Genomic DNA, 13,741 nt, shown 5'->3' with positions numbered 1-13,741 from the left:
TCCCTAACTGTACTGATATGCAGAAATTTAAATGTAATGTAAACTAACATCTTAATCTTTCCTCGGCCTGGTCCCAAATAGTAGCCCCTTATGTCCAAGTGGTAATATGCCTTGTTAGGGGTGAACGTGAGTTTTAAAAAGAAAAAAAAAAAAAAAAAAGAAGACATTTAACAATTATAAAATAGTCGAGAGTCTAGCCTTGCCCTTGACAGAGCAACTAGCCACAGAGAAAGAGAACATAGCATAAATGTGGGTAAGTATATTCACTTCATTAAAGAGTATTTGCTATAGAAAGTGGGCAAGATGTTCAAATGTTCTCGATGGTCTGAACTTGGGCACCACAATGGGCATTCAGCAGTTGTAGAGTAACCCCACATGAGGAGGTTGTTGCCAGTTTTTGCAACTTTTGCCCTTACTCTGAATAGCAAGTTCAGACCATCGAGCACATTTTAACATCTTGCCCACTCGGGCCCAACTGCACGGACGAAGACCTCAGTGTTGGTAATGAAACCGCACGCCGCTGGTTGAAGAGATGGAGCGACAAGATATGAATGAAATGCTATAGAAACTTCAGAAAGGTAAGACTGCATCATTATATCCTCTTCCTCCTGGTCAAATAACTTGGAATAAGTTGAAAGCAACTCTATTACAGCAAGGTTCCCATTGTCTGAAAAATATACAAAAATGTTACATTAAATAATAAATTTTAAAAATCATTTATACTGATTTTTTTTCATTATTATTAGTCAGTCGTTTAGCTTTCTATGATCATCTTGAGCCCCCGCATGTTCTAGGGGTAAAAAACATCCCTTTTGGGGCTAATTTTTATTTTTCTCCAAAAATTGATACTTGTGTCTAAATAGGGGTTTTGAATGGTTCCAAATTCAAATTAATGCATCGTTTGTCATGAAGCAGTGTCATTTGGCTGTTTTACCCAAATGTTTTGCATCAAGCCAGGGGTTTAAATGGGGAAAATAGCCAAAATCAGTCAGGGGACCACAGTTTTTGGCTTGTTTTATATTTTTATTTCAATAAATCGCTTCACAATAGTAATACTGAAGAACAATAAAAGTGAAGCAACTGATTGGCATTGTCACTGCTTCTGGTAGCGCTGCACCGGAAGTTAAGAAGTACATTAGCTGACTATAACCGCATATGTGCTACGGTTCTTCATCTTCGTCTATTGGTTGCGTTGGTGTTTTAATATAAACTCTACTATTGCTAAAATTGTAAACAAAATACTTATAGGTTTCAAAACTATTGTGGAAACTAAACTTAGCATGAAGCACCATTGGCATACCAGATGTGACATGGGGGGAAAAACAGGTGCAAGAATACATTATTCCTATTTACTTTGCCTCTCCACGAGGGCAGAGTTAGACACCAAGGTGGTTTTTTAATGCGGGGAAAAGGAACAAAAATAAAAAATTGTTTCAGTCGTGAACGATTTCTCCTCCACTAATCAGGAACAAAAAATTGAAGTGTAGTATCAAAACAGATCTTGGCTCGAAAACCAAAAAAATATACTATTATAACAGCAATTACTACTACTACTACTACTAATAATAATAATAACAATAATAACCTAATCTATATATTAATACGATAGCATGTGTGTTATTTTGTGTGTCACGCTTACATCTTTTTTTTATGACCTTTCATTTCTTGTAATAAATAATTTTACCAAGAATTCTTCATAAGTTTTGGTTTCGATTATAGCTGAAGGAACAAATATATTTTTTTCTTCATAAGTTTTGGTTTCAGTTTCGATTCAAGCTGATGCACCCAAGTCATATGGATATATTTTTTATTTTTTAAATCACAACATTATAATATATAAGAACCGATAGAAATTTGACTCTATAATAAATAAATATGATAGTTTAATTTATGCAGGTTTTGTATATAATACAAAAAGAAAAAGGAATAAGCATTCCAATGATGTTGATTCATTTTGCTTTTATGCGTTCAATGTTTTTATGCTCCAAGTTAAAAATGAAAAAACGGTAAAAAATGACGACAGCAAAAAGGGAAACTGTTTTTTCAATGTTTACATTTTATATGTTATGTTTGGATACACACATCCACAGGGTCAAATTTGATTAGATATGGCGTAAATTTTATAGGCTATATAAACATAGAAGTCCATCTCTACTGGACTTGGCTTTGTATTTTTACAACCACAGAAAGCAAAGTTACGACCAAGCAAAGTTGACGAAGAATATTTCAAAATTGATCAGATAAATCAACATATATCATCCATTTTCATATAGATAATAGTTTCAGAATTATTTTCATGTATAATATGTAAATATTTGATAATTAATAATTGTGCGGAAATTTCTTTAAAATGTTATCTTTTATATAAAGTCAAATCCGCTTAATGGGAAAACAGCTCGCTATGCACTAATGTGCTGACCAGTGCCGAGCTAACTAAAGTCAGCGCATTAACAAGTTTCTTTTGTATGCTCTTAAAAATAGAAAACTGTTTTTCTGCTTTTGTTTTACTGAGTTTGTCAATTTAAAAAAATTATTTTCAAATTTTATTTCAAAACAATACCAAGCCAAAATTATTGTTGTTGTTGTTTTTTTTTGTTTAACACTTTTAGTACACGCATTTCTGTTTTCATGGTATTCATGATTTCTTACTTGCACTTACGGTAGAATTTTGTTTTTTGAGCACAAAAAACACATATATAACAAATAAAAATTACTTGTGCACTTATGTTACCATGCTGAAATAATAACGTTATTATTTAGGAACCCATTCTTAACATGGGGAGAGAAAGGTGTTTTGTTAACTATTCTGTACTTTCACCTAACAATTTAATAAAAAAAAAAAAAATATTGTGAAACTTGAATTTAACTTTAAAATACTACAATGGTAACATAAGCGCATAAGCACCCAAATAATTGTTACCAAAGACAAGATAAGTTACTCTTCTCCCTAGTTGAATAAGTTTTAGTGTTTTTATTTAATGTAAAATGTTTGTTTATTTCGAAAAATAAGTAGTGTCGAGCGTTGCACAAGAAAAATAGCCACGTGATATTTCATGTTTTTGGAATCTCAACAATGACTTAAAAATATACAAATACTGTTAGAAACCAATAAATGTCCTCGTGGCATTCTAATAGTATGTTGTATCATTTTTTTTTTAATTTTTAACTCAGTGTCGACACCATTTTTTTTTAATCTGTAAAACAAACCTTTTTTTTTTTTTTAACTGAGGATATCTAAATAATAATAACAACCGTTTCTTCACCTTTTTATATTTTTTATAACAGAAAACTTTACGATATGAAAAAATATATAGATAACGTCTCATCTGTTTCATTTATCAAATAAAAATAAAATATGTCATTGTACTTTTAATTAATAATTTCATTTTTTTCTAAATATTTATTTAGATTTTCACAAACAGTATCTCAGTGTGCAGTAAAATAACGAGAAATCACAAAAAAAAAGTGTGGGGGGGGGGGGGGATTAAAAATCATTACAATGAAATTTTCTATCGAACCAACTAATTTTTAGGTATCACGGAAATAAATGGATAAAAAAAAAACGTGTCAAAGGTCAGGGTTTTAAAATAATGTAGGCCCTTGACATGTGGCCATTCTCGCTGTTTTTAAAATCAGTTTTAATAACAAAATATTCAGTTTCCAAATGTAAAAATAAAGCGGTTTGATAAAGAATGTCATTGTGATGCATTGATGGGTTTTTTTGTTTATGTCATTTCTATTTTGTTTTAATGACAATTCAACTATGTAGACAAAGAAATAAAACTGTAAATTTTTACCTTTTTTTCACCTTAACATTTTTCTTTAAAATGATTACCTATTGGGGTTTTCAGGTATGCTGAAAACGAATATCGCATTTAAAATTTAAATTAAATTTTCCGCAAATAAGTAGCTTTCTGGATATTAAGCAATGTTATTTCTTATATTATTGCTGGTGAATATCTTGGTATGCACATTTGCGCATAGTTTCTCAGGGTTGCACACTCACCCATACCAACATGGCCACCAGCGATAACATAAGAAATGACATTGCTTAATATCTGGAAAACTTATTTGCAGAAAATTTAAATGCGATATTCATTTTCATCATACCCGAAAACCTTTAAAAGTAGTCATTTTATAGAAAAATGTTAAGGTGGAAACAAGGTAAAAATTTACTGTTTTATTTCTTTGTTTACATAGTTGAATTTTCAGTAAAACAAAATGACAAACATTGCCATCAACTGGTGAATATATAGTTGTTGCTTATTGGGATTCCTGGTATTGTGGAAGCTACATTTAAGGATTCATGCAGAGTATGATATATAGCTGCATCTCAGAAAATAGGAGTATATTTTGGGACAGATAGAGAGAATTTACAAAATGTAAATCAGGAGTTTATTTTGAAAATTGAACTGGTCCCAATATGCATGTTCTGGTTGACTATAGGAATTTCCATCTTTTACAGAAATTCAAAATCTATATGAAAAATTTTCTTTGATTTATTTCTGAGATTAATTCATATCTACTCAATTTTTTTTTCATTTTTTGAGGGGAGTAGTAATTACCGGCCATAAATGCTCTTGAGGCATTCAATAGCTACACCCAAGATTAAACTCTCCTTTGGTAGGGAGGCAAGAAAATACCTATTCTCAATAAAGCTATATATAAATACCACTATAATACATAGTTTTGTTCATAAATAGACACTCACTGTATGATACCATGTGCCAGTTTTTAAAAAATTGAAATTTGTACATCTTAATTTATAATTCATGGCTTATGGTAAAGAGATACATCTGATTTGACTGCATAATCAGAAATAGCATACAATTTTACATAAGAGTGCCAAGTTTCATGAGAATAGCTTGAAAATTAAATAAATGGTAGCAAAATTACCAAATTTCTTGAAATGTTGAGATCCGTAATTTAGCCCACTTTTTCTAAAGAAAAATGTCCACAGTTAAAATTCTCATAACTTTTGAACTACTGATGGTATTTGCATAATTCAAATTGTTTTAAGCATCTTTTACATAGCTATTTTCATGCAAGTTGATAAAATAACAATTATCTAAAAAGAAAAAATCAACTTGTAATGCTAATTGATGTATACTATTAAAAGTGGGAAATGGAAAAAAAAAAAATTAATGGGGGAGGCCAGCTGACCGGTTTTGGCCTCACTTTTCATAAGCTGAATCAGAGGATTTCTCTTTTTTATTTATAAAAAAGAGTGAAATGGGAGACGATATGTTTAAAATTATTTTATTTTTTTAAATCCAAACAAGGCACAGTGCCACTTTGAAGTAGAGGTCTACTAGCAGGGAAATAAGTTGCATGGATATTATGAAGGGAGATGCACAGCAAAATGTCTGTTCACATTACACTTAAACTTCTGCATGTCAGTACAGTTGAGAAGCAGAATCCCGGAAGGAAGTTCCAAAGTTTAGCAGTTCTGGGGAAGAAACTATTGGAGTAGAAGGCTTTCTTACACCTAGGGATCTCTCTACTGTAAAGGGATGGGATTTAGCTGCTTATCAGGTTTGTCAGGGGTATTTATATTGAGGGGGTACAAGTGCTTGTAGTTCATCAGAACATTCACCATTAAAATACTTGTAGAACAGGCAGAGGAATGCAACATTTCATCGATGGGACAGAGGCTGAAGCTTAGATGACAATTCAGGACCTATCAGGTTGGTGACTCTCTTTTGAACCCTGTCCAAGAGTGAGAGACTAGTAGCAAAGGCGCCAACCCAAATGTGACAACAGTACTCCATACATGGGCGAATGGTGGTCTTATAGGATACTTTCAGGCATAAGTAGCTTTCTAGCACGGTAGAGCCCACCTTCTTCACAGCAGCCTTGGCAATGCTTTCACTGTATCTGTTCCAACTCATGCTCTCTGTGAACATTATGCCAAGGATTTAATGAAGTACTTTCAGGTAATGTGTTTTTGGCCATTGCTATTGGTAGTAGAGGTTTCTTGTAATTATTGAAGGAAACAAACTTAGTCTTGGCAGCATTGAATGTGACCATCCATTTTTGTCCCCATTCTACTACAGATTGAAGTTCTTCCTCTAATGTTGAAGAGGCCTTCTCTCTGCAAGCAGAGGGAATGTCTCTTATGTTTGAATGTGATCAGTTTCTAGGTGAGATTATACGTGTCGTTATTTTAGACATTTTTTTTTTTTCTAATACGCTATATCGCTATTTTTTTTTTTTTTCTTTTAATGTATTGTCTCCCATTTCACTCGATTTTTAATCATGAACATCAAAACGGGTCTTCCTGTCATGATTTCAATAATGAAATCTTGTACCCTGCATAAAATTATGAAATATCATATTTAAGCGTATTTTATAACCGGGCTATGCGAGGCGTCCCTGCTAGCTTAGATAAATACTTTTGCAGTTTTAACAAAAAAGCTACAATAATATCAGAGCGTCTCCATTTACGCTGAACATCTATAGAATGCCAACATCAATATATCACATATGAAAGAGTCCTCTGTGGAATTTCCACAGGTCCCGCTAGTAAATGGTTAAAAATATTAAAATAAAGTTTATTTTGTGCTTGTGAGATAATGTGGAGACAAAAAACTTGCTGCATAAAGAAAATTACTATTTCTGTCTGTTATGAGAAGTGGAAACACAAAACAGCAAACCTGTTTTACAACCAACTGTTATCTGTATGAACACTATACAAGACTTTTCTCTGCACTGACTAGTTTAATTCTTTCTTTTTTGCCTTTACTAAAGAAGTTATGTATTTGATCGAATTTGTCACTGTGTTTGTTTGAAAACATTTTAGAGTCCACATCATTTGACCAATCGTCACCAACCCTGGTCAAAATATTCTATCTATCTGGTTGGGCTCCTTGCCCGGACCAATTTAACTCTCTGTCTCTCTCTCTGTCTGTCTCTCTCTCTCTCTCTCTCCAGATTTCCCTGTCTGCCATGAGCTGCCTCAGATCCTCAGGATCAGTTGGCATCATGTGCAATTTTCTGGATGTATGTAGATCTAAGTCAAAATATTAGTCATGGTCTGATTTAGACATTGTGAAGTTTTGATTCAAATGTCAAAAAAAAAAAAAGGTAAAACTCACACTTTTGGTGATAACTTTGGTTCTGTTCATCGTAGCAATTCACTACTAGGTCCAATGAAATCTGATCATGGTTGTTTGATCATGATGTAGAGATTTTGACGGAATTTCAGCCTGGTCAGATAAATAGTTTTTGATTTATCAACGTTTTCATCGCATAACTTTGTGAATACTTGATGGAATATGGAGAAATAAAAGCCATTTATCTTTACGTTCCGTATACAGTCTCACAACCGACTTCTGTTCTTGTTTTTCTTATTTTTTAGAGTTGCCTATCAACAAATTTTACACTTTGGAAATTCGGATTGAGGCCCCAACTGATGCATGGAATCACTATCTATGGTGTTGACTAATTTGGTAGGATGTATCGCATTTACTTTTGTGCTGTTAAAAGGAAAAATATCCATGGTAAAATGGAAAAATGGGTAAACTAAGTTATGCAACCTTTCTAATTTATTTTGAACGATGTTTCCAACAATGGCTGCTGTCACTTCTTTTCAAGAAAACAAACGTTTGATGGTTACCTTTAGTTGCAATGTCTGATGGGGAACATTGTGCGTCTGATTTTGCCATTGAACCATTAAGTGCCCTGCTTTAGTGGCAGATGGACCAATCACTTTGACTTCATCCCCTTTTTGAAGCCAATCCTTTTTGCCAACTGAAAAAGAAATAAAAATTACAGATTTGAAATGATTGCTTGAATGGGATCAGCAGGATCCAACAATACACAACCTTTCTGTTAAATTGGTGACAACCTGCTCAACACATCTTGGAAGAGAACTGCAATATTGAGGAAGCATTTTTTTTTTTTTTTTTACTAGCAGGAGTCACCATTTATCAAGGCCCAAGAGCCACTTGAGGACAAGGATTAAAGATTATCAGGTAGACTGATACAACACTGATGAACAGTAATGGAACTTGTGTAGGGTTTGATTATTTAAACAGACGGCACAAGAACTTATTTACATTATACTTGAAAATGACTATGTTATAGGGAAATAGCGCCACAGTATTGTGTTCCACAGACTGACAGTTCTTGGAAAAAAATTTTGCTCATGGAATTTTTATTTAGTTTTAGGCATAGATAGAGAGTAAGGGAAATTGTTGACAGTTGCTGTAGCTAGACAAGTAGAGAAGCAATAGATTGAAGCTCAGTTGAGCATCTGCCATTATTAACAAGACATTTTAGAGATTCAAAATTTACTCAAAGTATGTAAAACAAAAATTAAATAATTGAATTCATGGGCTCTTACAAAGGTTTTAATGTGGAGATGAGCTTTTGTGGAATGGGGTGGAGGTAATGAGCAAAATTTGTTAAAAAATTAAAAATTTTGAATCGCTATAATTGTCAATTTGATATTTCTGATTTAAACATCATTAAAAAAAAACTGCTTGTTGTCCAGAATTTAACCTAATCAAAAACAAAAAATCACAAACAAAAAAATCTTTATGATGTACACACCGGTCATGGAACGAAAATGTCATATTCCAAAAATTATATAAATTGATCCAGTAGTTTTTTTTTTATTTATTTTTTTGCAGATATACAAGATCATTTTTCATGATTTTTAGTGATTTTAATAGTAAACTGAAGCAATTACAAGACTGATTTTGATCTCGGTAGTTCAAACTGAGTTGTCTCCATTTATTTAAAACAACATGGCAGATCAAAACACAAACTCTCACTTGCTCATAAAATTTGATTCTTTTTTTTTTTAGTTTAAAAAAAATACTTGATCGATTTATGTGATTTTTGGAATATGATATTTTTGTTTATATGGCAAGTACTTACATCATAAAGATTTTTCTGCATTTTTTGCTTTTTTTAAAGCAGTTGAATTCTGAACAAGTACCAAAAAATTATATTAGGAGTGAGGAGGGAGTGTGTTCTCTCATGAGTTCCTTTTAAAAGGTAAGAATGAAAAAGTATGTGACAATAGAACTGAAGTTATGGGTTTAAAAATGTTTTAATTTTGTGCCATTAATGTGATCAAAGGTTGCATCTTTAATGTGATCAAAGGTTGCATCATTAACGTGATCAAAGGTTGCATCATTAACGTGATCAAAGGTTGCATCATTAACGTGGTAGGTAGGTAAGTTTTTGTTTAACGGCACATCAACCTGGAATGGAGAGGTAGATCAGATATGAATGTACGGAAGCTATCCCAGTCAGCCATAGGGTATCGGTATACAGTACAGTGGAGAGGTACGTCTGTAGACTTATTATATTTCATTTTTATCTTAACTGATACAACGGAGTGGTTAGAGGATCCCAGAGGAGATAGAACGGCACATGAGCATAGCTCGGGAAGTGGAGAGAAAAAGGTCTAGAAGGCTTGCGTACTGACCGGTAGTATCGGGCACATGGGTGGCATCGTGAACAATCTGAGTGAGGTCATAGGCAATGGCAAAATCATGACAGAACCTCCCTTTATCATCAGTCTTATTTGAGTGGGTCAGCCATTCCACATTATGGACATTGAAGTCACCACAAATGTGAATGTTAGCCGCGGGATGAGTAGACAGGATGTGGTCAATTTTCTCCGATATACTCTTAAAGATAGTAACTCCGCTGTTGTGTGGGCGATAGAGGGCAAATATAAATGCGGTGGTGTAAGCAAGTGCAACCTGGAAGCACGTATAAGGTAAATTAGGGTCTTCTCTGGAGATATCCCTGCCACACAGGAAGCCATCTTTAATGTAGGCACATATTCCATGCCCATTCTAGCAAATAGAAAATGAAATGATCCAAATGTACAGAGAACAATAATTCTATTACTTACTTTTGTAGGATTGCAGGACAAGTCTGGTTTGGGGAAACTTCACCTTCATGTTCCCAGTCACACTGTAATGTCTTAAAGGAGGAATTGCTGGCACTTTGCTCTGGTTAGATAAAAAGAGAGAAAAACTGAGGAAGGTGGAAAAAATGAAAACTAAGGATGCTGTGAATATGTGTGTGTATATATATATATAGTAGTGAAAACTAAGGTGTGTGAATATGTGTGTACAGGGTGAGTCACGGGAAACAGATGATTTTAGAATGCTCCTTGCAGAATTTTTTTTTTTTTTTTTAAACATCCATTTCCCATGACTCGCCCTGTGTGTGTATATATATATATATATATATATATATATATATATATATAGAGAGAGAGAGAGAGAGAGAGAGAGAGAGAAACGGATATTTTTAAGGAAACAAAACTCTGCAGGTAGAACCGAGCGTTATTAAAAAAAAAAAAAAAAAAAAACATCCGTTTCCTGTGACTCACCCTGTATATATAGTAGCATTGGGATGATTAATCAGAATCAGAAAAAGTTAATTTTCCATGGTTCGTATTAATGATGAAATGTCCTTGAAAATGGACATTAAAAATCTATACAACCCCTGACCCGACTTACAAAAGTTAATTAGAATTTTCAAAAGAATGGTCAACAGATTATGTGCAGAATTTTTATTATACAAGGGGCATTCCAAAAGTAATGCTCCTATTTTTTTTTTATTCCATCCAAATGGATCAGAAAGGATTGCGAATTGCATTGTTAAGATGAATTAACTTATGCATTCATAATCTGAAAGTTTCATTTCTCTATTGCAGATATTGACTGTGTGAAACTTTAAGAAAGCAACTCCTGCCATGAACATGCTTCAGAAGCAGAAGTGCATCATTGAATTTCTGGCAAAAGTGCATTGAGAATGGTGGTGACTATGTAGAAAAATAAATTTTAAAGCACAAAAAGTTGCTCATTTTAATGATACCACTCCTGTCTTTGTAGTTCTAGAACTTTTTGCGTTAAAAAAAAAAATGGAGGTTTTCCTTTGAGAATGGCCCTCATATGACAAAGCACGCTCCAGAGGCCCATTCACAGCCATTGTTCATTGCTTTTGAAACTAACTTTGTATTCACCAAAATATGCTTGAAAGAAAGAATGCTGCCAAACTGTATAAAATATAGTAATTGTCTGTATTTTTGAGATGAGGTGTTTTCATTGATTGAGATTGTCGGACTGACTTCTCATCTTGGTTGTTAGAGTCACAACGTTTCGGCCGTTTTGCCCTCACATGCTCGAACATAACAACCTATTGAGCAAACCAAGCATAGAGCTGAATACAATTTGGACACCTCTGATAGAGAGAGAAAACCTTGAATAACAACATAGGTTTAACATTAACAAAAACCAAGAATTGTCCTAGTGACATATAGGCGAGTAGTCCTAGACGTTGTATCAAAGTTTACAGTTACCCAAAGGTGCTTAGTTCAATCCTGAACGAAGGCAGTGAAAAGTAACATTCAAAACAGAGAATCAGCAACTATGTCCCAGAGCCTAGCTGGAGTCCGAACACGGTACCCCCATAATAATAATAATAAAGGGTTGGGTTCGAGACTCCTAACAAACGGTTCCCCAGTTCGATACAAAACACCTGATGAAGGCCGGAGGGCAAAACAGCCGAAACGTTGTGACTCTAACAACCAAAATGAGGAAGTCAGTCCGACAATCTCAATCAATGTATAAAATATATTTCTATAATTATTTTTTTATTTGAAATTGGATTACTGATAAAATAAGCTGTGATTCAATAAATATTTTGTTGTTTATCTAAATACTCACTGGATTAATGCCATACATGGCACAAATTTGTTGGACGGTTTTCCAATCTAGTTTTGAAACGCTCGTTGTTACAAAAACTGTATTGTCCGTTGGAAGGCATTCTGTTCGCCTGTACAAGAAACAAAAAAAAAAAAAATAATAAAACCAAAATTTAACTGAAGTTTTACGCTTATGTCAAGATTAGATGTGATTATATTAAATATTCTGGTGGGCAAGTTATTTAGTACTTATATTAGCTGGTACATATATTGGTGCTTAATACTTCCCCCACTCTATATCTGTGTCTAAATCGAAACACAAATTCCATGAGCAAAGTTTCTTTCCTAGAACTGCCCACATGTGGAACTTTGTACCACTGGCCTGCTTTTGAGTTGACTACAACATGGTTAATTTATTTATTGCAAACTATTATCCTCATCTTTCTTAGTTGTTCTTTCATGTTTTGGCCAATTATTCCTCTGGCCGTCGTCAGGTGGTAACCGTGATGGGATAGGAACTCCGAATCTCCTAACTGCATCTTCAGCAATTACTGCCTTACAGTAACTGCCTTACAGTAATTGCTAAGTATGCACTTAGGAGATTTGGAGTTCCTATCCCGTCACGGTTACCACCTGACAACGGCCAGAGAAATAATTGGCCAAAACGTGAAACAACAATTAAGAAAGATGAGGATAATAGTTTGCAATAAATAAATAATATTAATCTCAATAATGAATTCCAGTTAAATAATATATGCAACATAGTTTTTTTTTTTTTTTTTTTACATGGAGGTCACCACTTATCAAGGCCCAGAAGCCACTCAGGGATAAAGGTTATTGCGTGTACAGTAATCAATGGGATAGTATCGTAGTAATAGTTAGTATTGGAGATTTGATAAAGTGTCTTACTTAAGGGGGCGGTTCATCAGGAATTTGTTTATGTTAAACTTGAAGACATCCAAGTTATAGTCAGGTGGGAATTCAAGTTCAATATAAACAAGTTCTTGTTGAGCCGCCCACCTAAATAATCAAATTCTACCCCAATTTCCATCACTGCCAATCTCTTTGCTGTTCTTGCTGACCACCTCATTAATCTTATCGTTGAGTGGACTTCAATAAGTGATGTAAATGTAAAAAAAAATATATATTGAATTTGTGGGAGGACATTTTACAAACAAGATTTGAAGATCAATGGTGACTGGAAGTTAGAATCATGGCGGCACAGTAAATGGGAAGCACGAATCTTGAAAGAAGCAATTGAGAAGGTGCACATATTAATATGGACTAATGCTTAATAATCCACCCCGTCTCTCTGTCCATGAGATAATCACAACTTGATGTAATTAACAAGATATAATCTCTCACATTGGAGGCAGCTGAGAAGACACACTATGAAAAAATAAAGTAAACCGAAACACAGACTCTGACACGTTCTGTAGATATCAGTTGGGCTCTTCATGTGTGTGTGGCATTGCATTACGGAAAATAACTCTCTAAACGCTAACGTCTACATCTTAGTTTTCTGTTAAGACCATTTTTATCAGTCAGTTGATCAATTAATTTCCCTATCTGCTCTGAGCCACAACCTGGCTTTAATTGTTCCAAACTGTCTTCAACTGTCGCAAGCTGAAGACTGTCCCTAGCTGTTGTTAAACTGTCGCAAAATTCACCCTCACTCCTAAAACTGTCCATTAACTCTAAATGTATTGAAGTGTGTATGTCTCTAAGCTTATATCAAAACAACTGCTACACTTTGATTAACCATCCTATTTCACACGTCCTTTGTGTGCCTTGGTGAAAAAACTTCCTCCCCATTGTTTTTCTACTGACCTCACTTTCTAAATTTTTGTTCTGATGATCAATTTCTTTTTTTTTTTCTTTTTTTTTTTTAAATGTTTCCTAACACTCAAATGGAGGAAGAGAACAAGAGAGTGATATGTCTGTTCTTATGACGGGAGAAAGAACCATTGAACCTAATTTAGTTTTCTTCCCTTCATGCACTCTTATGTTTAAGGTTGTTCTCACAGTATTTTCTTTTTAGTTAAGCATGCAAAAAAGATT

At 33.9% G+C, this 13,741-nt stretch overlaps 1 protein-coding gene across 1 annotated transcript in view; it reads right to left on the bottom strand.

The window, feature by feature from the left end:
- Nucleotides 1-497: 497 nt before the first annotated feature.
- The window catches only part of LOC145243945 (myosin-I heavy chain-like), a 101,290-nt gene continuing 88,046 nt past the window's right edge, over nucleotides 498-13,741 (bottom strand). Inside the window, exons 22-25 of the mRNA XM_080107073.1 lie at nucleotides 11,703-11,811; nucleotides 9,878-9,977; nucleotides 7,619-7,752; nucleotides 498-667 (exon numbers count right to left, since the gene is read on the bottom strand). Coding sequence (XP_079963199.1) covers nucleotides 647-667; nucleotides 7,619-7,752; nucleotides 9,878-9,977; nucleotides 11,703-11,811 — 364 coding nt within the window. The 3' untranslated portion in view covers nucleotides 498-646. The remainder of the gene's footprint in view (nucleotides 668-7,618; nucleotides 7,753-9,877; nucleotides 9,978-11,702; nucleotides 11,812-13,741) is intronic.

Source organism: Euprymna scolopes, chromosome 22, assembly GCF_053919585.1.
Source record: "Euprymna scolopes isolate OS-2025 chromosome 22, ASM5391958v1, whole genome shotgun sequence".
In the NCBI taxonomy this organism is placed as follows: domain Eukaryota; kingdom Metazoa; phylum Mollusca; class Cephalopoda; order Sepiida; family Sepiolidae; genus Euprymna; species Euprymna scolopes.
This window is presented reverse-complemented; position numbering and strand designations above follow the sequence as displayed.